Source organism: Numenius arquata, chromosome 1 (genome assembly GCF_964106895.1).
Source record: "Numenius arquata chromosome 1, bNumArq3.hap1.1, whole genome shotgun sequence".
Taxonomy (NCBI): domain Eukaryota; kingdom Metazoa; phylum Chordata; class Aves; order Charadriiformes; family Scolopacidae; genus Numenius; species Numenius arquata.
In genome coordinates, this window is record NC_133576.1 from 41,491,402 (window position 1) to 41,518,579 (window position 27,178).

Sequence of the window (27,178 nt, forward strand, 5' to 3'; positions counted from 1 at the left end):
GCATAATGAAGTGCCCATCACCATAGAATTAATAGAATTTTTTAAAAAGCAGCTTTATATGTTGTAGGTGATTATGTTATTTATGGAGATAGCTATAGACATTTGCAATATACTTTTCTCCATGTATTTAAAAACAAACAGAAACATTGAGAAGCATGACTCAAGTGAGATTGTATGTTCTCCTTCCTCCCCCCCCGCCACTAAAGTTTGAATACAGGGTGTTACTATAACAGGTCCCCCCAGCTGTTACAATCCTGAAAAGGAACAGCCAGTGCTTTTTAAGGAGAACTTTTAGAGAGAATTATATAAATGAAGAAATGTAGATAAACTCCTCTCCCTCTCCGTTTCAACTCCCCCTTTTGCCCTCTCTCTCTTGCTTTCTTTTATTCCTCTCTTTCTCTCTCTTTCTTCACCTCTTTCTCTCAGCCTTTCTTTATCTTTTTTATTTTTTTTCCTCTCTCCATCTCTCTTTCCTTTTTTCTCTTTCTTTCTCCCTTTTTTTCCTTATTCAGTGAAATCTTGTTCTGGTTAGAATATCAAATCAGTGTTGGTGTTTTTGTTTTTGCAGGGAGAGGTTGTTGGAAGGAAGCAGTGGGGAATAGATGGCTTGAAAAACAGTTTGCATAGTCTTGGGAAGAGACATTCCATGAATAATGCAGAAAATGGAACGATGAGAAACATTTTCGGAAAAAGATTGCTTTGTGGGATAGAAAACTTCATTTATTCCAAAGAAAAGGCAACTCGCACATCTTAGCAAATCAGTAGGATTGGCTCAGAAGAATAGGTTAAATTACTTCACCTCTCAGCTGTCTCTGATCTTGGGGGCCCAAGGCACATCAGGCCACACAGAACAATTGGGCAGCCTGACACTAATTTAAAACACAGGCTCAAAGTATTGGTTCACTCCTTAAATCAATTACTACATCTATCTGGAGACTTTTGTTGGTGAGTTTTATACGTGGCAAATAGAGTTAGCAAAAAGGACATACGGTGCACGCCATTCATTTTTTTGTGCAACAGTTATTACGGGTACAACAGTGGGAAAGACAGAAACACATTCCTGTGCGAGCAAAGTTCAAGTGAGAAGAGGGAATATACAGATATTTAAGATAGATCTAGTCTATACTGTGCCTGTTTACTTAAAGCAGTGAAGGTTCAATTCAGTGCCCATGAAAACCTACAGCAGTCTGCCTTTTGAATTCATTGGTTACTGTTTCGAACTCTTCATACTACTGTGTGTTGAGTGTGGTGGATCATCTTTGAAAAGACACAAAGGAAATCTGTATGTCTAGGGGTTTCGCTCTGAAGGCTCAGCTGCCAGCTGAATGCAGGTGATAGTTTCTGGGAACCTGTAGAAATTTATTTTTTTTTAAATATCTGTCTTCTTGAGAGACATTAATGTAGTTCATAGAGATTTTATCCCATTTTGTGGCAATGTAACATTTCTACAGCTGCTCTAGTAGCTTTGTACTAGCTACTCACTTCATTTGCCAGCTCTCTCTAATCACAGCTCTTCTGTATCTGGGTCATCACCAGGAATTCCCACAAAAAAACCTATAATATTAGTTACTGCTGAGGAAGGAATTAGGTAGGAATGGGTATAATTTGGAACACAGTTTTGATACATCCAACTTATGTTTTAAAAATGGTGTATAGTTACCCAGATGCAGTGTATGCTTAAGGTTACTTAAGAGCACTATTAGGATTAAAAAAAAAACAAAACCAACCAGCTGCACTGCTTCATGTGTTACATGTCTCTTCACAGGTGGAGCTTACTGGTAATAGCATTTATGAGTACATACATCCTTCCGATCATGATGAGATGACAGCTGTTCTTACTGCTCACCAGCCTCTTCATCCTCACCTCTTACAAGGTACTTGTGTGGTCTGCGGTCAAACTACCATTGAAAAATGAAAAAAAAAAAAGTAACAACCCTAGGCTGAAATGTAACAAGTTCATATTTATCTGATATGAAGTTATGTATGTGAATGGCGGAGGAGCTTGAACTTGAAACTGTGACCCAGGATTTTGGTTTGTTGTAGTAAAGGGAATAAGGTATCCTAGATTGAATAGTGCTTTTCATGCCATGCAGTTTTAAACAGGTTTTTAGATTTTGCCCAGTGGCCATTTATTCTCTTTTATTTTGTCAACACTACTGAGGTTGCAGGAATGTTGCAATGATCTAGCTGTGCATAGCTGCAGCTATGTGGTCTTAGCAGGAAAAAAAACCCCACATTAAATTTGAAGTTTGAACAAAAAGCCAGACCTAATGCCCTCCACTGTAGGAAGAGCAAAAATGGGTAAATGATTTGCATTCAGTCATTAAACTCATTGAAAAAGTGATCTCTCCAGGAAAATAATGTCCTCTTGCCTTGATACTGGATCACTGATTCACCAAGCCTCTCCGCACATCCTGTTCAGGTGCTGCAGATGATTCACCCACGTGTACCCATACAGCATGATGCTAAGCTGGATGGAGTGTCAGGGAAGACAGCAGAACTCTTATTGATTTTGTGAACGCCTGGATCAGACTGTCCACCCTGGCTGTGTATTAAGTTGTTACTTCAGTGTTGTAACTAAGATATAACTAACAAAGATATGCTCATCTTTGCACTATCTTCTTCAGTAGCTTTTGTTTCCTTGGGGGCAATTCTTTGAACTCTAAAATATCAGAAGTAATCTGGCTCCATCATGTACAATGTACTTCCACATATATTTTGTAATTGCTTAATTAGTTGGAGCTCACATCCCGCTAGTTTTTACTGGACTTTTTAAGACATAGCTCCTAAAAGCATGGGGCGCTTTGGGTTTGCACTGCATTTCTGTTTAGGATCTTGGATTTTTTTTCAGTTCTGGTGCCTGTGCATTTTCTGTACTTGGTGATCTCACCACAGTTCTGACTGCTGTGATCCATCAGCGCAGAACCATGTACCTTCTGCATGCAGGGAAGTTTAATGTGCCTGAAAGCATATGTACTACTCTGAGTGGAAGAATTATCTTAGCCTCCTTCTCTCTTCTTCCTCCCCAAACAGGTTGTCTTGTGTACCCCTTTGTGTCTTGAAAACCTAACTCTTATTTTCTTGAACCTTTCTGATTTTAGTTGTTACTTCACTATTTCATAGTTTGCTCATTCCTTTGTCAGGGATTTTTTTTTTTTAACTCTGACATTTTTTAAAAAACAATGTTTTCTTCCTTTTTCCTACCTTACTGATAAGCAGAGGGGATACCTCTGGTATAAATCCATGATTTTCATTCAGTTCTGCTGGTATCCAGAATTGGTAGTAAGACATTATTATGTCTTACCAATGTTGTCCATGTTGTCTTGCCAATGGCAATAGCCTCCTGTTTTTGTCACAATATATGTTTTTTTTAAGTTTGTTAGTTGGAGATTTTTACAAATTTAAAGTAATGGGCAACTGATTGGAACTAATTTCTATGTCAAATGCTCTTCCTGTCCTCTATTTAGTATCATGACTCTGGTTTACTACAAGCAGTGAGACAGCACACTAGTACTGCAGTTCCAGAAGGCTGGGGGGTTTTGTTCAGAACTAGGTACTGCCTATTTCTTGCTTATATTTGGCTGTCTCTGGATGCTTAACTTGCCTGTTAGCATTTGTTTTCAGAAACAATCAGGTCCCTCTCATTTTGATTACTTATGGTCAAATTATCCGTTTCCTTAACAAATTCTCCTCACTGTGAGGTGTAATTTTCTGTTCTGTGTTTGAAAAGACTTTACACACAATTTAAACTGTTAATTTCAGTTTACTTGCAACTGTTTCAATCTGAAATTCTGCTGACGGCAGAATTAGCCCCTGGTATATGCCTCATTATCTGTGGTGTTCTTTGCCTCATTCTATATAGATGCTGTTTGTTATTAGCATTAAGCTCTGGTTTCTCAACAGTGCAAAGGTAAAGGAAAATTTATTTTGAAATGTGATGCATTAATATATGTTTTGTTTTGTGTAAAATTTTGTGTAGCAGAGAAAATTGATAAAAAAACTCAAAACAACAGCATCTTGTTTGAATTCCTAGAGTTGGAGAGATAAATACAGGAGTTAAGCTGTATTCTGGTTTGTATAGGGATTATTTTATGCAAATCTTACTTCTGTGTGTCTCTTCCCCATACAATGCATGGAGTGAGTGTATTAAAATATCCAGAATCCATAACTAAGTCTTTTTAAAATGAGCAGAGTGACCAAATATAAATAAATATTTGTCTTCTCCATGCCAGTAGTTCCCTTTTCTGCAGTGTATACATTTAATCTTGAGGTATAACCTGAAATTACCTGGCCCACACAAATCAAAGCAGGTTTCCTATTTTTCTTCAGTGAAGCCCTGAAGCCAATTTAATAAATAACAGGAATGAAACAACTTCTCTCTGCATCTTAGTACATATTTTGAATATTTAAATAAAATATGGAGTTCTACAAATAACTTAGGACAGAGGGAAGTTGAGTGAAAGCGGCTTTATTTTCTAGTAAAAAGGAAAACAGACTTTTAAAGAGTTTGGTTTTTTTTTTTTTTTCATTTCAGTTTGATTTTATCTCCTTTAATCTTTTAAAACCCATCTGAATCATCAAGTCACTGGGCCGAATAAAAACTTTCCTTTTATAACTTTATTGCATTCTAGGTCTCTCCAATCTGTAGTATTACTCAGGAGTAAAATCAATATTGTACTGCAGGCACAGATGTTCATAACACAAATTTACAGCTTGGCTCATATAACTTTACTTGTTCAAGATGTGTTCTTCAGCTAATTCTCAGATACATATATACATTTTCAGTTCAGTTGCTATTTCAGCATTTTTAGCTGGATAAGATCTGTTACGATAGAAATAAAATCACAAATGTGAACATACATATCTATACTTTGTGGTATTCTGTTACTGGTATTGAATAACCCAGAGTACAGATTATTTTTGACCTGCAGTTTTACAGTCTTTGTAAATTTTGATGGTATCCCTTTATTTGTTTCTTTGTTTGCTTTTAATCTTCCTTATTGTCCTTCATTATTCTCTTCAAACTTCCCCTTGTATTTCCAGTGCTTCATCAGTTCCATAGAAGCTTTTCTGAAAGACCAAACAACATGAGAATGGTAGAAGCCTTGCAGCTGTTGAGCTCTAGAAATCTTATTTGCATGCGTTTTATTTCTCAGGGAAATGCAAACTGTTGCTCACTGCATAAAATCAGATATAGTGTGGATTTCTTTATATAATGCTTACTGTCACATTGTTTTCTTCAGATATCTCAGCCTGGTACTCAAAAAATGATGTATCAATTTAAAAGGCATAAGCCTTTTTAAATTATAACTTTTTCATTTTTTTAAGTCTACCCTGAACTTCCTAATGTTTCAGGTACAACAGGGCACATCTTCAAACACAGAGGGTAGATACTTTTCTTTTTTTTCAAAGATAGTGAAAATTATTGCATAATCACAAGATTTCAGAAGCTGGGGCTTCATAGCAATATTAAATGTAATTACACTTGGGAAAATGGATGTTGGTGAACTCATTGTCCAATGTGGCATTACAGCAAGTTATGGTAAGGAAAACTTTTGGGGGAAGAAACTGGAAGACAGCAACTCTAAGATGCATTTAAAGGTCATAAATGACAAACAGCTGGGTGTGAGCGCCTGTTGTGATGCTGTGGCAAAAAGGGGTAATCGAAAATCCTTGCGCATATAAGCAAGGGAGTAGTGAACAGGAATAATAAGGATGAATAATTATGTTCTTTATACAGTATTAGTGAAATGGACACTGGATTTTTTTGTACAACTGTTTTCCACTTAAAAAAAAAAAAGGCCAATTGGAGAAAGTACAGAAGAGAGCCACAAAAATGATTGAAGGACTGGAAAGGCTTATAATGAGAGATAAAAGAACACCATCTGTTTGCTTTATCAAAAAGAAGATTGGGAGGTGACTTTTGATTACTGTGTGTGCATACTTCCAAGGGAAGAAAATACTGGGAACTGAAGGACTGTTTTAGAAGAAAAAGCATATCAAGGACCGATGTCTGTGAACTGAAACCACAAAAGCTCAAATTAGAATAATACATACATTTATAACTAGGAGTTTGATTAACCACAGGAACAAAATACTGAGGGAAGCAGTGGTTTCTTCCTCTTTTGATGTCTTCAGATCAAGGCTGTATGCCTTTATAGAAGATACGCTTTAGGCAAACAGAAGTCACTGAGCTCAGAACAGGAGTAACTGAAGTTTGATGAACTGCAATGTACAGGTTAGACCTATGATCTAATGCTCCTTTCTGGCCTTTAAAGCCTGTAAGCTATGACTCAATGAAAGCCATAAGCCCCATGATCTGTGGAGGCTTTGGAGAATTTCAGCTTTAACTTACAAAGTCTTTAAGATGCCTTTTTACTTGCACGACCAGCGTTGAAAATGTAAAGTAATATGTTCTGATCCTTTGCTATGAAAGAAGCCAACAGCTGGACTCTCTTTTTGAGGGTGGCTGTGGTGGCAAAAAATAATAATCTCTGTCACATACACATTGAAGGTAGGGTATGCCTTAGTGAATAACCTCACATGAGTCTTTAGGCCAATTTTGCACCAGTTGTAACAAAATTAATCCATTATACTCAATTGGGATGGGTTAGCAGAAAAAGGGAAAAAAAAAAAAGAGTAATTTGACACCTTTTCCAAGTAATGTGTACTGATTGTGCTTAGATCTCAGATGACTTCACTGGCCCTTCATGCCTTTCCAAATATTGCTTAATGTATTTCTGATCTGCGGCATTTTAGTATGTTCTGGCTTAGTTTTGTACCTGTGAAGGCACCTCAGTTTTGCACTCTCTATACCACCTGTATCTGTGGCATAGCCTGGTATCAAGATTCCAGGGCCTCTATCCTAAAATATGCAACACTTAGCTAACAGGAACCTGGGAACTGTTTCATGGTATAGGCCTGAGAAAGTGATTTCTTAGCATGTAAAGAAGTGGATTTGATGTACACTGTCTTTCCCTGAGCACTTACAGCTCTGAAAGATTTTCTTTTCTGTTTCTTCAAGTAGTGGATCTAACAAAAAGAGTCCACTGGATGAGATTCTTCTGCTGGGGCAGAAGGTAGTCACCCTGCAGGGTGGTTGGGTGGAGATGATGAGGTAACAGTAGTTTCTGAATTTTCTGAATTTTCTGAATTTTGGAAGACTGCAAGGTTACATTTATGACTGACTGTAGAGACTCAGTGCATGCTGCATATCTCCCCTGCTTAGTGCAGGAGACCTAGTACTAGGTTGTGGTCATGGTGCCATGCAAAATTCTGCCTAGCCAACAATAGCTCCAGAACTTCATGGAGACATGTGTAGAGTTTACCCCTTTCCTTACCTCACATACAGCGTAAAACTAAATTTCTGTCAGGCTAGTAAATCTAAGGTGCTACAGCTCAGCAGCAAACCATTTGGTACCAACATGGTGTGGGGTACAATGCTGGCAGTGGTTTGTGAAGTGAGTGTTACAGGGTGCTCTGTCCAGAGGTGATAAGATTTTTAATGTGTCTGAAATAGTGGCCGGTTTTCAGGGATTTAATGTTGAGGATTGCACCAGGATTATTGACTCCACCCGGCTCCCCCTAGCATGCCCTTTAGAGGAAACACCATACTGACACAAGCTGTGATGCACATACCAAGATAAATTGGGACCTTAACCTCTCAAATGATGTTGTTGATTTTTGCAGGAAGTTTTCTTTAACAGTTAGCAGCATAGAGTGGTAGGCTTATATCAGGATAGTAACAATTACTAAACTATCTGGAGGTTTGGGGGAAATGCTGTACCTCCTGAACCATAATAAAGAATAAAGAAGGACATTTTTGTATGAAATATCGGGATAGTGCAAGCTGGGTATAACTACTCAGTGCATCTGTCATCACTGCAGCTGAGTACAAGCAAGCAAGCAATTGAAATAGATATTTGCACTGCAGGTTGACTGAGACAAACAATTAAGCAATGCTGAGAGGGATTCAGCATTGTATGCTGCTCTTATGTGTGGATTTGGAGTCAGCTGGTGACATTGTGTGTCTTTTACTGGTTTCATATGCTTTTTCTGAGTTTTTAATCCTTTAAAATGTCTGTCTATAACTTCCCAACTTTTGCTGACTTGCACACCAAGGCATGGTGTACTAAAAGCAGTTTATTAACATTCCCCAGAACAGATAAAGGGAAAAAGGAATACTGTAGTTAGTGTAGATGTTCCAGTTGTCTGCTAACAACTGGATAATTCTTGTATGATTAGTTATAAGCCTATATAAGTTACACAAGGTATGTGGAATACACTGTGTCAGGCTTCCTCCACTCTGGTTGATGCTTTAAGGGCACCGTTTGCAGTCAGCTAAGAAGTAAATGTCAGTGCATACTCTTCCTCTCAAGAAAGAGCATCTTCCTCACACACATTTGATATTAAAAGAAGGGAATAGAAAACTGTACATCTGGAATATCTTTTTTATGCTAAGTTTTAAAGACATTTTTCTAGTAGTACATGTGCAAAAGACAAATGTTGTCAGGAGTTTTTGTTTTAATTAATTTAAAAATATTTTACAGAAGAACTGTTATTGAAAGATAACAGTTTAACATGATGATGCTGTTACCGCAGTTTGTTAGTGTTATTTTAAACTTGAGAAGCTTAGAAAATATTACTATTTCAGATGTACAAAAGTGGAAAAAAGGGCAGACAGCGGGGACCTCATTAAAAAATCTTTTTTTTTTTGTTGATAATTAGCAGTAAAGCATGCCAGAGAGAGTAGAGTGTCTCAGACTGCAAAAGTTATTCTTTTCCTTTCTTCCTAGTGTCCTGTTGAGTTTCTTCTCTAAGAAAAGTTTGGAAACATCACTTACAGGAGCAAAGGAAAATCTGGGCAAATGCTAGTAAATGGTTGAGTTTGGATGACGGGAACAGTAATAGAGACAATTTGCCCTCTGCAGCAATGACAGGATTCTGGATACGGTCAAGACATAGAACTAACTGTCCAAATGGGGGGGAAATTCAGGCAGCTTGTGCAAGCTTGAAACTCTAGGACAGAGGCTAACAACCGAACTGATTGCAAGAGCATTACCAGGGCAAACCAAGTCAGCCCATGAACTTCAGTTTTCAACTTAGTATGTGCATAGGAACTTGCTGTCTCTATATGCGCTCTCTATATATAATTTGCAATTTTGCCATCCAACGTATTTATATTTTGTCATTCAGCTAGTGCCACTCATTTGCTGAACAGAAGATGTAGTATTCTCAAAGGTATACACTCAAGCCTGTAACCTGTATGTGTATATATGATGCTGCACTGTAACAGGGAAGAGAGAAAGTAAGTCTAGCTGTTTTATTTCTTCTCTCTTACTTGCATTAGTTTTGGCCACACATACCAAGGAAGGACAGGGAAACGTTTTCATGCATCCCTTTGCATGTAGTATTTCAGTTTGCAGAATAGTTTTAGTCACAACCTCACGTTTGCACTGTTCTTTCTGGCATAGCAATAATAAAGATGGTCAGTATGCACCAGGCTTACAGGTCTGACTCATTTTCCACTAGCTCATCTCCAGGTCTGCTTCTGAACTTGTTGTGAGGACAGTTCACCAAAGGCATTTGCAAGCCCTTTCTCACACTAGCCCTGTTGATGTATCCCGGATTCTCAGCTTCAAGGGCTATCCTAAAACTGTGTGCTATTATGCAAGCATCTCTTTTGCATGGTTCTACTGTGCTTTTACCCCTTTTTTTGTTCTAGAAGACGAGTCACCAGCAGTCAGAATTAAGGGATAGAAATTGTGGCATTTGTCTCTCCTGTGTCTCACAAAAACTATAGCCTTATTATGCTCACAAAAGAGACTAGCCAAGATACTTGCATGCTCTTTTAGTCAGTAATGTGCTGTGTGGGACCCAGATGCTTTGCAGTTACACAGGAATAAGAGCAGAACATGTGCAACTTTATAGCATAGAGGAGGTAAGATGAAAATAACCAACTGAAAGGGCAAAAACATGCAGTGTTTGAAGGATGGGCAGTAAAGTGTTATCCAGACATGAACTTGTGGTATCTGTGTTTCCACCCTGTAAAACAGCTCAGCAGGGACATGGAGCACAGCTTATCACACATGCGTGCCTTGTCTCCAGAGGAATGCACTAGCTTGAGGCAGGCACGCGTCTCTGCACAAGTTGGATGGGAGGGAAGGTAGAAGTAGGTGACTGTGTGCACAGTGCTTTGGTCTAAATGTGCTCTTTGACAATAGTTTTCATCCCCTACCCTGTAGCTGAAATTTGACATTGCACCCAAGCTGCCATGTAGAGCGAACATGAATCATTAGTTGTGTTCAAGAGCTCCCAGTTTTCATGCTGCTTCATATCTTTAGTAGTGACAGATGACACATACATTCTTATGCAGCAGTGAGCAGTTTGCATGCTGATGTATATTAATGTACAAAGTGGTTCTGCAACAAAATGATGCCATATTTTGCTAATGTCAAAACTTGGGAGCTTTGTGAAACAGATATAAGATAGTAGCTTTTACTTTAGAAAAAATAAAGGCACAAGAGGTGAAGCTGTGGAAAAAACTATGATGATCTTTTTTCTCAGTTCACTGTGCAAGCAGCATACAAACCACAGAATTTTGTGACTGTTTTCTTTCAAAAGAGATGAAAGATGGAGTGGAAAGCAAAGACGGATTTCATAGTTGCACCCCCAGGGATGGACAATTCTGGCTTCCATAAAGCTAACCATAATTTCACAGAAATGCTTGGAGAATCCTGTTTGGCAGTCATGTGCAATATGAGTGAACAAATGCACAAATTATTTATCCAAAATAGAAAGACTCGTTTTCCTTACCATGACATTTGTTCTGTTTATGAGAGTAAGAAAATACAAATCTGTAAAATATAAGCAGGCTCTTTTATTCGTGATTAGTTCTTGCAGTCAAACTGTATTACATGATGCACAAGGCTAAGAAAAGGGATTGAGAAAGCATACTTTGTAGAAATGGTACTCAGTGCTGTAAGAAAGAAATGCATCTCCTGTATGTTCATAGACAGCGATGTTTTTCTGTGTTCTCATTCACAGCTTGCTGTGTTTCAGCTCTGTAAGGACGTTAATGTATGGATAAGTTTGGGCTGGGATTTGAATGAAGCCATTTACTCTCTGCCTCATTTATAACATTGACTGAATCTACCCAGCTACACTGTAGCAGTGCTCAAGGGAGGGAGCCTCTGTAAGATGATCAGGCAATATAGTAATATATTAGTAGAATAGAAAAACTTTTCTGAATCTGATAAGGGAAACATAGAGTTTGGCTAAAAAATAAACAGTGATACATTTGAAATGGACATCTTGGACACAGATATTGACTCTGACTTGCAGTGCCTCCCCCTATAAAGCTTATTATAAATGACACCTCAATTTTATTAAAATATCTGCTAGTAGACATATTGAAAAAGTCAGTATCTCTGTAACTGTTACACCCTTCCAAAGAAGAGCAGCAGAAATGACAGAGAAATCTGCTCAAAGTATATAATCGTGTTGATCAAAACTAGTATTTTACTTGCATCAGTTTTCATTTCCAACTATTACCAATCACTCAGTTGGGGAAAACTGGAAAATTGGAATTCCAGAATAAAAACTGAGAGTCTCACCGGTAATTTTTAGAAAGATTTCAATAAAAGTTTGTGGAGCAGCGGGGAGAGAACAATCCCTTTCAAACGTTAAACATTGATACAGGGCAAACAAAATCAGAAATTTGCTATCGTAAGTGAATCCAAGTTATAACAAACATTAGAAGTGGTTGGAATAGAAAAATAGACCTGCAATTGTGTTCCTCATAGCTGGATAAAGAAAAGCACTATGTCAAAAATGGGAGGGTAAACATTTAGAAAGAACCCTAAAGCTCTGCTTTTCATCTCTAATTCCTGTAGTAGATAAACACAACATCAATACGTTATGGGAAATGTTAAAAGCTGTACTAAAAGGGTTGGTCTGCTTTTCAGGAAGCTATCATCAGAGCCTTTCAAGATACTCAAACAACTTAGAAGCGGGGCCAGAGGTTTCTTTTTAGCTATAGCAGCTATTGAGATATTTTCTTGACTCACCTTCTGAAAAAAGCTTGAACAAAAGAATGTACAAATTTTGAAAATCATTCAACTCACTTATGAAGAGAAGGATCAATTTCCCAAATATTTTAAAACTCTTTGGGAGAGGGAAACAAGTCACCTTCAGGTAAAGAGGGAAAATAGATGCTGACGTGGAAAGTAAAGATGGGAAAAGCAGACCCGTGCTGCAATGCTTATACTCATAAAGGAACACTGTGTTAAAACCTTGCTGCATTAAAACACCAAGCTGTTTGTCAGAATTATAGATGGCTATGTCAAATGCTAGAGAAGCTGCAATTAAACAGACAAATTTTTTTATATGTGGTGGACTTCCTGGAATAGTAGGTATTTGAAAGAATTGGTGCTGAGCAAGAGATACAACAACGGTGAAAATTAGCATAAGTTGCAGCAAAATTTGCCATCTCCCTGTGGTGACTGCTCAATTTTTTGAAACCTCAAGTGTCTGGGACAGGAGTGGCCGGAGAGAAGCCCTGCAGAAAGGGTTCTGGGGGTGCTGGCTGATGCTAATCTGAGTATGGCCCTGGCAACCAACCTTCTGGGGTTTATCAAACACAGTATAACAAGCCAGTCAAAAGAGGTGTTTATCCACTGCATTTAGCATTGATGTGGCCTCACCCTGAGTACTGTGTGCAGTTCTGGGCCTCAAAATTTAAGAAGAGTGTGAAGGTCCTTGAATGCATCCAGAAGGGAGCAACAAAGCTGGTGAAAGGGCTGCAAGGCTTGTCCTGTGAGGGGCGGCTAAGGAATGTGGGTTTGTCTAGTTTGGAGAAAGGAGGCTGAGGGGCAACCTCATTGCTCTCTACGGCTTCCTGAGGTGGGGAAGCAGAGAGGGAGGTACTAATCTCTTCTCCTCAGTATCCAGTGACAGGACACATGTGAATGGTTCAAAGCTGCATGAGGGGAGGTTCAGACTTTACATTAGGAAACATTTCTTTTCCAACAGCGTGGTCAAACACTGGAACCAGCTTCCAATCAAAGCCAGTTCAAACACTGGAACCAGCTTTCCCCTTTTTCAAATAGGGAAAAAAAGAAGACCCGGGGAACTACAGGCTGGTCAGTCTCACCTCTGTGCCCAGCAAGCTCCTGGAGCAGATTCTCCTGGAATCGCTGCTAAGGCACATGGAAAATAAGGAGGTGATCAGTCACAGCCAACATGGCTTCACAAAGGGAAAATCATGCCTGACAAATTTGGTGGCCTTCTATGAATATGCTACAGCATTGGTAGACAAGGGCAGAGCAACAGACATCATCTACCTGGACTTATGCAAAGTGTTTGACACTGTCCCGCATGAATTCTGGTCTCTAAACTGGAGAGACACGGTTTTGATGGATGGACCACTCGATGGATCAGGAACTGGCTGGATGGCCACGCTGAAACGGTTGTGGTCAACGGCACAATGTCCAAGTGGAAGCCAGTGATGAGTGGCGTTCCTCAGGTGTCAGTACTGGGACCAGTGTTGTTCAACATCTTTGTCAGAGACATGGATAGTGGAATAGAGTGCACCCTCAGCAAATTTGCTGATGACACCAAGATGTGTGGCATGGTTGACCCTCTGGAGGGAAGGGATGCCATCCAGAGGGACCTGGACAGGCTTGAGAAGCAGGCCCATGTGAACCTCATGAAGTTCAACCAAGCCAAGTGCAAGGTCCTGCACTTGGGTCATGGCAATCCCAGGCACAAATAAAGATTGAGTGGAGAATGGCTGGAGAGCAGCCCTGAGGAGAAGGACTTGGGGGTGCTGGTGGATGAGAAGCTCAACATGAACCAGCAATGTGCACTGGCAGCCCAGAAAGCCAACCACATCCTGGGCTGCATCAAAAGAAGTGTGGCCAGCAGGTCGTGGGAAGTGATTCTACCCCTCTACTCTGCACTCGTGAGACCCCACCTGGAGTACTGTGTCCAGCTTTGGAGTCTTCAACACAGGAAGGACATGGACCTGTTGGAACAGGTCCAGCGGAGGGCCACGAGGATGATCAGAGGGATGGAGCCCCTCCCCTATGAAGACAGGCTGAGAGAGCTGGGGTTGTTCAGCCTGGAGAAGAGGAGGCTCCGGGGAGACCTCATAGCAGCCTTCCAACATCTGCAGGGAGCCTACAGCAGAGCCGGAGAGGGACTCTTTGTAAGAAGATGTAGTGACAGGACAAGGGGTAATGGTTTTAAATTGGAAGAGGGGAGATTTAGATTAGATATTAGGAGGAAATTCTTTACTGTGAGGGTGGTGAAGCACTGGAACAGGTTGCCCAGGGAAGTTGTGGATGCCCCATCCCTGGAAGTGTTTAAGGCCAGGCTGGATGGGGCTTTGAGCAACCTGCTCTAGTGGAGGTGTCCCTGTCCATAGCAGGGGGGTTGGAACTCAATGATCTTTAAGGTCCCTTCCAGCTCTAACCATTCTATGATTCTACCTGTTGGAATGGGTCCAGAGGAGGGCCACAAAGATGATCAGAGGGCTGGAGCACCTCTCCTATGAAAACAGGCTGAGAGAGTTGGGGTTGTTCAGCCTGGAGAAGAGAAGGCTCCAGGGAGATCTTGTAACAGCCTTCCAGTACCTGAAGGGGGCCTACAGGAAAGATGGGTAGGGATGCTTTATCAGGGAGTGTGGTGGTAGGACGAGGGGTAACGGTTTTAAATTGGAAGAGGGGAGATTTAGATTAGATACTAGAAAGAAATTCTTTACTGTAAGGGTGGTGAGACACTGGAACAGGTTGCCCAGAGAAGTTGTGGATGCCCTGTCCTTGGAGGTGTTCAAGGCCAGGCTGGGTGTGGCTTTGAGCAAGCTGGGAGGTGTCCCTGCCCATGGCAGGGAGGTTGGAACTAGATTATCTTTAAGGTCCCTTCCAACTCTAACCATTCTATGATTCTGTGTTTTCTAGAGAGGGGGTCGATGCCCCAAATCTGTCAGTGTTTAAGAGGCATTTGGACAATGCCGTTAATAACATGCTTAACTTGGTCAGCCCTGAAGTGGTCAGGCAGGTGGACTAGATGATCCTTGTAGGTCCCTTCCAATGGAAATTCTCTTCTCTTCTCTTCTCTTCTCTTCTCTTCTCTTCTCTTCTCTTCTCTTCTCTTCTCTTCTCTTCTCTTCTCTTCTCTTCTCTTCTCTTCTCTTCTCTTCTCTTCTCTTCTCTTCTCTTCTCTTCTCTCTCTTGTCAGTTTCACAGTTTTTCAGCTTGCTTCTGGAAGTGTCGTCAATGGGGCAATATAATGTATTATCTCCTGAAGTAACAAATGTGAATTTACATATGAGATTGTTTTACTCCAATCTGGAATATCCTCAATACCACACTGTGTGAAGATAAAGTTATTTCAGTTCCTCGTGTTGTGAAGGTACAGTTGGAAAGTACAGTTTACCGTGGCAGATATTGCTGTGTTTAATGAAGTCTCCTTTGTTTCTTGCAACTCTAAAAATGCTGTGTAAATACATCGTTACATCCATACACACACACACAGAGTATATACATTGAGATTACAGTGCTGTAATAGTGTTCTTTTAGTCATTATTACTAATAATAATATGAAATACATCCTCATGCAGAGACATGGGGTTTCTTTTGTTAGAGCTGAAAGCATCTTCATATTGGATATGGTTTTACTTCTTATTCTCCATTTTCAGAAAAGGAAAAAACCCACTAACCAAAACCAATGCTAAGCAATATGTAATTATCAATAACCATATGGTTTGAATGGGTTACGTTTTCTTCTGTGATACGTATGGAAGATAAAAACCAAGAAAGATTGTTATTAACAGGGTTTTTTTTTTGCGTGTGTTTACTCAGCTGGAACATCTCCATAAGGCTTTCTGGTCTACTCAGTAGCATTTTGTTTCTCATCCTTCATTAGCTGATGCCTGCAACCTGTTGGTTTCATCTTTTCTCTATAACAAACAGACATAGTTTATACATAGATTTTTAACATTTTCTTAACACTTAAAGGAAAGGTGTTAACATCACTTAGAGTGATGCATTTATATAGTTAACATTTCAGAATAATTCACTACATTGGTTAAGCTTTGGTTATTAGATGGTATGAATAGTCTCTAAATTAAGAAGGCTATTTTCTGTCAGTGTTGCTTATATTCTGGTTCAGTCATAATATTTTACTATTCATTATTCTCTCTGTTAAGTTTCACATGTATGTGCTTAGCCCACAGTTCTCTCAACCTTTAAATGCTTAAGAACTGGTAGCACTTGATTGGTTTCCACTCTGTTTCAAACCTCTTTTAGCTTCTTGATAGCCTCAGATTCTTTCTGTTATTTATATGTGCTTTGCTTACATGTTTGCTTAAAAGAACACTAGTGATATGAATAATTACGTTACTAGGTCAAGATGCTTTATGTTGTTATATTTTTGCAGTTTTTCAAAACTTAATTCTGATTGATAAAATCACTTAACTCTTAAGAATAATTGGTTATTCACCTCTTACTCAAGCCTGAAATGCTTATTTTACATATACTGTTTTTCTTTCTTCCCTAATTTAAGACTTTTCTACATCCCTGGACATCTCAAGTCATTCTGCTTTTACAGCAGATGCTGGCTATTTATGCTACAGGCTTTTTTCCTGCTTTATAACTGAGCTTTCATGCCTACCATCTCCTCACAATTTTGTGATTAACCTCTGCAGCAGGACAGCATGCATTAGTAATCACTCTTCTCACAACTCATCTGATTTCTCCTATTTGAATATTCAGTGTCTCCCTCTTTGCTTGCTAAACCTTTAAGTACCTAATTTTCTTCCTACATTCTCTTCATCAGAGTAGATCATCTTAATTGCATCAGGTACAGCCTGGAGGTGATATTTTAAGTTTTGCATTTTATTGATGGATGTGTTAGCATCCATCAGGATACCAGGGCTCTTTATTTCCCAATCAGCTTTACAATTACAAATTTACTTTAGTTCTTTTTTTCTTTGTTACCCCCTTCTGCTACTTTGAAGGGTATTGGGGAAACACACTGGCAAAGGTATCAGTTAATATGAATACTAATTCACACTGTTCAGTCTTGCACGTCTAGATTCTTTATATGAGGGTTTTGGTCTTACTGTGCTTTTATATTTTACAGTTTCTTGATCAGATCTGGAGATGGTTTTATTCCCAGTAGGTATGCACAAACACACATATGTACACAGAGCCCACCAACAATAGATCAACACGGACAGCAGAACAATGCTTTTACAAGCACCACATACACACTAATAGCATTCACACAAGCATGAACAACATGAATGGCCTGATCCTGCTCTTTTTTTGCCAGCAAGTCAGTCTCAAAGCTTGCTAGTAGATATTATACTCACACACACACACTCCTGAGGATCTCTGGTGGCTTTTGTATTCTTCAGATCTAATCCTCCAAACAAGATGCCAGATGCCATGTAGCACCTGCACGTTATTCACTAGACACCTTGACACAACAATTAGCCTTAACTGGCCATGTAACAATACCAGCTGGCTGGTTAAAAATGCTGTGGCCCTCTGCATCTACCTGTGCTATGGGTCAAGCTGCATTACTAAATAACTGTGTTAACAGTTGTTATGTCCCCAGATTATCCAGGAATGGTCAGGCTCTCCTTTTCTTCTTTAAACACATTCTGCTTTTTCACCCTCCAAAATGGCAACTCTCGCAGTGACAGTAGGCTTCCACATGAACACAATCAATCTTAATACACACAGGAGCAGGAGCACTTATCATCATGTATACAGTACTTTGGCCTCTTCAAGTAAAAAGGCAATATGTCACTCAGGGCCCAGATTCTGTTTGGCCACATGGGCTGTCTCTCCTTTTGCTTACTTAAGGCATCTTAATATGATATCTTACTTAAGGCATCTTAATATAAGCTCAAAATGAGCTTATATCAGCCTCAAACATCAGTCTCAAAAATAGAAACTCCCAGATGAGTCCCCAGTTACCTCACGGGTAACTTTTCCCTCTATAGATTCAGGTATGAGGTGTAACTGAGTTAAGAGACTAGTGTTTGTTGGTTCAGCAACAAATATAATTTTTGCACTTAATTACACACAATGACAAAGCTACTGATTATTACACCTCAGTCTCACAAATCACATGCAACTACTATTGAATTACAACTCTATCACCTTTCCCTCCCCATACCACTTAGTGCTAGGGTGTAACTCTATCCCTCTTTACTCTGTTCTATACCACACAGCATCCTTACCCTTGAATTCTTTTAATCACCCTCCTGATTTCCTAGAAAGCCTGTAACTAGTTACGAGGACTTGTGTTCCAGTGAGACGTCTTGCTTACAATCTACCATCATGATACCAAGGAGACAAGATCTCCTTTTAAATAATGAAATTATTACCAATTTTAAATAACAAAGGAAAAATGTTATCTTACAGTCTGAGTACTACTATAGTTTTATAGACACCTAAAGACTACACCATACATCAAAACCTATTCCTGGTGAAGTTAGAGCTGAGTGTTTCTGTAGCAGTGCGTTAGTCTGCAGTAACAATTCAAAATGAAGGAAGCAGCAAATAGAAGGTTAACGAATAAGGTTATCTGGCATGGTCTTGTACTGAAATAGACTCTTTTAGGTCTTGTGGCAGGATATTTGGGAAGTTTAAAGCATTGCTTCCAATTCCACTTATCATCTATTTGTGTAGAAGAATATAAGTCATTAAAATTGCTGGCAACTCAGTTCATGTCCGAAGATGGTCTTTGTGTCCTCATTACTGTACGTTAATTATTTTTCTCCCTTGGCACCCTTGAAGGGAGAAAGTTACCTTTATTTTATGTGAATGGAACTGCAGCAGAAAGAGAGCAAGCTCTAGTGGTAGGTCACACAGAATTGCACGGATTGCACTGATGTTCCCAACTCCCAGATCCATTCTTTACTCATGAGATCATGCTTCAGCAATAGTAATCTATGCTGTATGGCTTCCTCCCACCAAACTGTATACATTTGTATTTAAAACTCTACAGTAGATGTGCCAGTTCATTTAAGTGCCTTATTTTCCCCATATGGATCTAATTTGCATTGGAAGATTAATGGAAAATTCAAATACTCAGGAAGGCTAATACTAGTTGAGATGCACTACATATTGTATTTCTTTTCCCTCCTGACTAAATCCTTTTTTCTGTGGCTGTATCTTCAGACTTTTAAACTCAGAACTTAATGTAGAGAGTTTATTGGTTTCCAGGTAGTGGTCTGAGGCTCAAACCACTGCAGGTGTGTGGCTAAGAGGTGTTAATTGGGTGATGGATACACAAAACTCGGGAACACAACTCAACAGTTAAATCAAATTAAAGCAAGACTCTAACTGAATACAGTGGAGTTTGGACCAAACCCTGTGGGGAGTTAGGAGGTAATACACATTGCAACAAATCTGACCCCCTCCCGTTTCTCTGATTTTCCTATTCAAAAATGTACCAAATGACTTTTCTTTTCCTTATATAGTTGTGTTCTGTCAAACTGCAACTTTCAGTAAAAAAAGGCCAAACTATTAACGATCTGATCTGTTATTAAGGAAAAATTAACATAAAAGAGAATAGTAACTTATTCTTAGCAGCAAGTGTGTATATACCTGAGCAATATTTAACTTTAAAACATTTCTGGAGATTATCCATGAAGATATTTGTTTAAAAACCATCTACCAAGGTGATTTTGGAAGCCAGTGAAACAGGTAATAATATTGCATATGGAGGCCAGAAGTTCAGCAGTCTGGGCATGACTAGCTATGTACACTCGAATTATTATAAAACAAATGAATTTTCTTGTTTTCCATTCTGCTATTATTCTGGAGAGTACATTCACCTATGTTCCAAAGGGGGCGTTTCCTTCCTTTTGTCAATATGGGCTGGTACCTAGCAGTTCAGAAACAAGGTGATTGCCTCATGAAGGGTGGTAAAACCAGAAATTGGGAGACCTAGTTACGTTGACCTGTTCAACTTTCATGGACAATCCTAACAGGAAGGTGAAATAAATCCTGAGGGCAGAGACTGAGTGGGAAAGTTGAATGGCTGACTTCTATTGCTGCCTAAGGCTGAGACATAAACACATCTGTTAAATCATGAAAGGCAATGCTATGGACAGTTTTGAAATCTTCAGTAATAAATAGTGTGGTTTATGTTTCCAGAATATGAAATTGAGAGATCATTTTTCCTGAGAATGAAGTGTGTCCTAGCCAAAAGGAATGCAGGATTGACATGCAGTGGCTACAAGGTAATGTATATAAACCTCCTCCCCCTTCCCCCTTAAGTATTCAACAAGTGTCAAATTTATTTATTTATGGTTTTTTACATATGTGTAGCAAAAAAAGCAAAGTGTGATAGAAAGAATCAGAACAGATGCAGAAAATGCCACTACTGGCTGCAGATTCCCTTAGTAATGCAAGTCTAGACACTCTCACAGTGAGTTGGAGTTTGCTTTGTGGCACATTCCCACATCCTGATCCCTGATCTTCCAGATGGGGAATTGGCTGGAGCACACCCATGGAGGTTCAAGGAGAATGCACAGCCAGGTCTTATTCCCCTATGGAACTGGAGACAGGTGACGCAGGAACCCAGACACAGGAACTTGGAAGTCTTCCCACATTCCTTTGTGTTGGTGGTACTGTGCTCCAGCTGAGCAGCCATCCAGTTGCACAAGTCACCTCATTGGCCTGACCAGAATTACCTCAACATTAATGATACCATAGTGTTACCCTAACCAATGACTAATATCAGCTCAGGGTTGAATTGTACTAAACCACCAAGTTTGTTTCTAAATCTTATCACTTGTATTAATTTTCTATTTATTACATGAAATCAAGAAGCCACAGCAATGCTAGGATTCTATAAAAACACTTGCCATTCAGGTAGTTCTTATTTTCAGCTTTACAGTGTGCATCTGCTGCTCTTTGAGTAACACAGTATAATTCTATCACTTAACCATCAGGAGAGGAGGGTACTTCACATACAGTCTGGTGAGGATTGATTTTGTTTGTCATTCAAAAGCAAAAAGGAAAGTATGCAAGAGAAACAGAGCTTTTTTAAGGAATGTGTTCAAGGTCCAGATATATATCTGTCTATTTACACTGCTATCTACTTGGTTAAACTGATAATTCTTCATTACACGGACCCCTATTTGCTCAGCTGCTTTCCAGCAAAAAAATTATTCTGTCCCAAAGCTGAATCTGAAATCAGGTAAGAGTAGAGCTTCTAGTGGTGGTGGTATTTCTGTGTATTTTTTATTTTCCCCATTTATGACTGCTATTCAGGGGGATCGTCTTTCTTCTTTTGCTCATTATTAAAAGTTTACACAGTGAAACATTCAAGGATGCATTTATCTAGAGAGATGTTGGCCTAAATTTATTCTTTTGACTGCACTTAGAGTCAGGACTTAAAAATTTTGAAAATATCACTTGAGTAGTTGAAGCACAGCAAAAACTTGTGAATCAAGTAGCATGGGGATTAGTAGGATCTTAAATAATTTGTATTTGCTACTGTACTTTTGCTAAACATACTAACCATGGTGATTGGAGAGGGGGAAGGAGGGGTATACAGGAGGACCCTGTTTATAGGTGACACTTTAGTAGGTTGTTCAGGAGTACTAAATACAGTGGAAATTAATTCATTTCCATTGGACACAGTTAAAAGTCAAACAAAGACAGAAATTAAGCTGAAGGACATGTAGTATGCCTGCTGTTTGGACTAGAAAATTGATTGGCGCACAAATGATTTCTAAATACCAGCACTACATTAAATAAATCTTACATTCTGGAAGAGTCCCCAGGTAACAATTTTTCCCCCTCTTCAGCTGACATTGTGAATTCTTACAGTCTAACACTGAAGTTATCACTCCTGTGGTTAGGAGTTGTATACAGGGTTTCAGGAATCTGGTTTCAAGACCCTGGGCTTGGTCACATGTCAAAAGAACATCATCTGACCTTGACTGGAGAACTTAAAACTAATTCCTAGTGCAGTTACATATACAGCAGTTAATATTTATAAATGTGATACGTTAATCTCCATAGGATTTTTAAAGTGTCTATTTTTCATCAGAATAACAACTCCTTAAAACGTAAATGTTTATATATACTTCTGTGTGTGTGTGAGAGTCATTTAAAAAAGTAACTTCCAGATTTTTTGATTAATGAACAGGAATTCTGACTGTATCTACAAGGAATCTATATCAAAGAGAGTTTAAAGTATTAAATAGAAAGCAGTCTAGATAGTCTCAAAGAGCACGTGCTTTAATACTGGATTAATTGTGTTGGCAGTAAACACAAAAAATAAATTAATTACATACACTTCTGAATAAATAAATACACTTCTGAAGCCTAAACAGACTATGCAGTATTTAAGTGTTACAAGGGTGTATTGTTTTATAACCTCATCGAAACTGGGTGATCAGCTGATTTGCAGCCTCTTCCATTGCCATCAGATATTGAATGTGTTTTCTTCTCATGCTAGGTGATCCATTGCAGTGGCTATTTGAAGATACGGCAATATATGCTAGATATGTCTTTGTATGATTCCTGTTACCAAATCGTTGGACTGGTGGCTGTAGGTCAATCTTTACCTCCCAGTGCAATCACTGAAATCAAACTTCACAGTAACATGTTTATGTTCCGAGCAAGTTTGGACTTAAAATTAATATTCCTAGATTCCAGGTAAGCAGCTATTTAATTTCTAGCATAAAATGTTTTCGAAGTAAAGTGATATCATAAGCTACAGTGGTTTCCAAACAGATATATCCATGAAAAAGTAAAGCACTCCAAAATCTGGACCACAAAGCCCAGGTCAGTCTTCAAAGCCGTTCAGGTAGCTGGATAGACCATACTTTGTCTTGAATGCCAGCATATAAGAGCCTATACAATTTAACCTAAAGTTACCTACAGCTTCAGAGAGTCAACCAAAACCTTCTTGCTCTGAGTAATAGGCAGATGAACAGTAATACACTTTTATCTTAAAGTAGATAAATTTTAACATACAAAGCTACTGAAAGGAATAAGGATGTACCATCATCCATAATTAAAAAAAAAAAAAAACAAACCAAACAACAAACCCACAACTGAAACACTGAGGTCAAATGATGTGCTGGGGTCATACAAAAAGTTTTTTGACAGAATAGTAAGAAAACATAGACTTCTGCAATTTAGTGTAACGCCTTAACAATGAAACCAACCCTACTAATGGGGTTGTTAGAATGAAACTGAATTCAACTGGCTACTATGTGAAAACAGCCTTCTTAAACAAAACTTGGTAAAACAGCTATTGCTGAGGAAAGAGAGCCCTGCCTCCACTCTCAGCTGATACAGCTCACATACCAGCTGAGAAGAGCACACACCCGAACTGAAGGAGCTGTGAAGTGATTCATTCCTCTCTTTTGAAACATGGTATCTTTTAGTATACAGTGATACTTTGTACAGTGCAGTTCAAGATACCTTGAGGGGAAACCCCCAATTCCCAGACGGTATCACAGGTTTGACTATCGACAAGATGATCATTCTTCAAAAATCCCATGCATGTGAAGCAGTATGTCACATACTCTCTCACTTCTCTGGCATGCTGGATTTTCAAGAAGCAGGAATTATATTCAGGTGTAACAGTGAAAAAGAGTCTGTGTCCAAGACGGTGGGGAAGTTTTGCATGACAGGTCAACCATGCAAGAACGTGCTCTTTCCCCATCCTAAGTCAATGAGATAGTGGGTCATCAGCTGCTGAAATACAAAGACCTAGTTGTTTCTGGAATCCCTGCCTTTTTTTTTTTTTTTTTTTTTTTTTTTTGGCATGCTTTACTTAATGCAACAGCTACAAAGAAGCACAAGGAGTTCAGCAACATGTCTTTGCATGTGGAAAAAAGGAAATGATGTGCCTAAAAGGAATTGCCTGGAGACATAAGTGTCTTCAAAGGAGACAGTATAACCAGAGGTGTTGACAGGAGCACAGACAGAAAGAACCAGTACTGTTGCATAGCTGTGTTTACCAACGAGCAGATGGGTGTCATCTACACACAGGACAATCGGGGATATTAAGCATTACCAAAGCCCTTTGCTCTCCCGGCTGAGCAAACCAAATTATATTTGCTCAGAGCAGGGACGTATTAGGAATATGACAAAACTGCTTTCAGGCTTGCTTCTGGTATCCATACAAGAGAAAGTGCTGCTAGATGTTTAGAGGTAACAATCACAGCAGAGAGGCCAGTACTAAAGCCATAGGAAGGAGCGGTGAAATAAGCCTTTCTAGACACTTGAAACAATCTAAAACATGCAAGAGTTCATTTATCAAGGTGATTGGAAAAAGGAGACAGTTACTTCCTTCTGAAGTGCTGCTTCTGATTTTCTTGGTGCAGCCTATTCATTCATGACTACATGGTTTGCAAAGGTTTTAGATAACTCTAGAGGGCAGAACTGATCATTGGGGCAAGCTATGTTTCCTTCTGTGTGCCCTGTGACATGCAAAGAACAATCTTTAGAGTCCAGGTTCCCTACAGTGGCTTATTGAGGGGTTGATTTTGTGTTACGGAAGTCAAGCAGCTAAGTTTATTTCCATATTAAAACTTTTTAAAAGTTTGGGTGTCCTCGTAACTATTAGTGATGGGTTTTTTTGGCCCATGGGAAGACCAGCTTCAAAGTGAAACTGGAGGTTTGCACCTCCAGAAAAATTAACACATGGCTTAGATTTGTGGCATCTTGTTTGGTTTTGAATTAGCTGTTTCTGTACTCACCAATTAAGCGAGTAGGGTGAAGCTGTCACCCTTGTTTTAATTGCACTGAAGTCAGAAGGAGCACTGATACCTGAACAGGACCTTTCACCACGCTGATAGGCTTAAGTGAGAATTTGGGCCCCTAGAATTGTAACCCAGGAGGGTGAGCAAACACTGCAGAGGAGAAACAAGCATATATTCACATATCTTCCTGCAGAAAGAGAGCACATGTGCTCACTCTGCATTGGCAGTCCCTGACTGAGGCAAAGGCATGCAAGAGTTTCTCAGATGAAGGAACAGCTAGGGGAGGTATGGATATATTTGTACTGTATTTATAATAAATCAGACCACAAAGGCATTTTTTTTCCTTTCTGATTTTCTTCAGAAGAGTCCCACCCCAAAGTGCTCTCTCGCAAGTGTGTGAAGAACACTTGATATAATAATATTCAAGAATGTGAAGTCTTAGTCTCTGTGGGGTCCACATGATTGCTTAGCATTAGAGTAAAAGTAAAGAAGGTGCATAATATTTGCAAAAGAAAAAAAAAAAGTAATCAAAGTTTATATTATCTGCAACCCCCATGACACATGTTGCTTGAGCCCCCTGTATTCATTTCTGTAGACACTACTGTGTTATTCTCTGTTACAGTGTATCCTCCTTAGTGTTTAAGTTCAGCCCAGAAGCATACTTTTGATATGAATGTCCTGACCGTCCCCACTCATTGCACTGCAGTTCATGTCATAAAGTGGCCGTAGGTATATGAACTGAATTCCTTCTGGATGAACAAAAATGGAAGACAACTTCCAAGAGCATGTCTAAGGCACTCCAACTATCATAAAGCTTTCAGTCCACAAGCCTAGACTAGAGCTAGTCCCAAGTGAAAGTCCTGAAATTAAAACATGTAGATGCAGCTGCTGCTGCAGAAGTAGATCCTCAGCAGTACTAATTTTACTCTACAGATTGGCTGCTAATGAATTGTGTTGCTTGTTAATGTAGACATGCCTTTGGATAGTACCTCTGTTCTGCCTTTTTAGGTGAAGAAAGACCAGGACAGCATAAAACATCCCCAGCAACACTAAGTAAACAAGCCACATTATGGCTGAGTTGCACAATGTACATTAAGGATTTCTTGTTCTCAAGCAACATTGCTAAATAAGCAAAAGTCCGTTTTGAACCATGAAGCTTCATTTTTCAGGTGTGACCCAGTGTAAGTCAGACCAGTGTAGTCTGGTTCTTTAACATCTGTAGAGATGTTGATGTTTCAAATTCGTTCTATTATTCTACTTATCATGTGATGTAGTTTTTCTGAAGTCTAGCTTCAGCCTTCCTTTTCTTAGCTTTGTGATCTTCATCGCTCCTTCTCTTTTCACATTCTCAGCTGGAATAAACTCCTGCTTCCTTCTTCTGTTAGGCATTAGCCTGAATTTATTTATAGACCATGATCACAGCTTCTATAGACTAACATACATGCTACACTTGTATTGTTGCAACAGCAAGTGAAAATATGTCAGCAGTCCACAAGAGTAGTTTTATTGTTTCAGGAATGGCTCCTCAACTGGATCTTTGTGCAAAGGATCATTCACGGCAGTGGCAAAAACCCAAAGTGGAAATAAGTAAAAGAACTCTTTTTCCTGCCTGTGTGTAAGGCTGGCCAGGGAATAGCTGCACCTTGCTTTGGCTGGGTTGAGAGAGTTTATTTTCTTATAAAGATGAGGATTCTGTTTCCAAAACTAACATTTCGTCTTGCAGTTTTTAGGCACCTGATTTGTTGGCACAATCAAATGTTAGGTTAATGAAACTGAATGTTCCTAGATATGTTGCTTATTATGGAATCTTACTTTTCCAGGGTGACTGAATTAACTGGATATGAGCCCCAAGATCTGATAGAAAAAACCCTCTACCACCATGTTCACGGCTGTGATGTGTTCCATTTACGATACGCTCATCATCTGCGTAAGTAAAAAGAGTGCTAGACTGAAATTTATTAAGTAGAGTGAGAAGTTTTGCAGACAACAGGCACTATGCTGGAAAGTAGAGAAAGCTTTCCAAATCTTGACTGGAGCTAGATTTTCAAAAGTGCTTGGCTATCACTTAAGGAAACCATTAGTTCTGCAAATAAGTTAGATATTCAATATGCCATGCTTCTGAAAAAGAAGATATCCGGCCACTTTCATCTTTCTACTTAAAGGATCTAGGCTCTTTTGAAAATTTGGACTTGAATCTCCGTGGTGAACTCCTGAAGAAAAAAAAAGCAAAAGAACAAATGAGTGAGTCAGAGGGGAAAATCTGAACTTTACTAGCCTCTGTTGTTAAAAGAAAAATTACGCAACAGCTCCCCATTCCTCTGAAATATGTTAGCAATAATCATTCAATGTTTGAAGTGAATGCAAACCAAAAAAATCCTTAGATGAATGTTCATTAATAGCATGTGGATGAGGTTTGGAGAA

At 39.2% G+C, this 27,178-nt stretch overlaps 1 protein-coding gene across 1 annotated transcript in view; it reads left to right on the forward strand.

The window, feature by feature from the left end:
- Positions 1–27,178, forward strand: part of SIM2 (SIM bHLH transcription factor 2) — a 64,342-nt gene that overhangs the window by 16,979 nt on the left and 20,185 nt on the right. The window contains exons 4-7 of the mRNA XM_074146813.1: positions 1,766–1,874; positions 20,181–20,266; positions 22,498–22,697; positions 26,578–26,684. Coding sequence (XP_074002914.1) covers positions 1,766–1,874; positions 20,181–20,266; positions 22,498–22,697; positions 26,578–26,684 — 502 coding nt within the window. The remainder of the gene's footprint in view (positions 1–1,765; positions 1,875–20,180; positions 20,267–22,497; positions 22,698–26,577; positions 26,685–27,178) is intronic.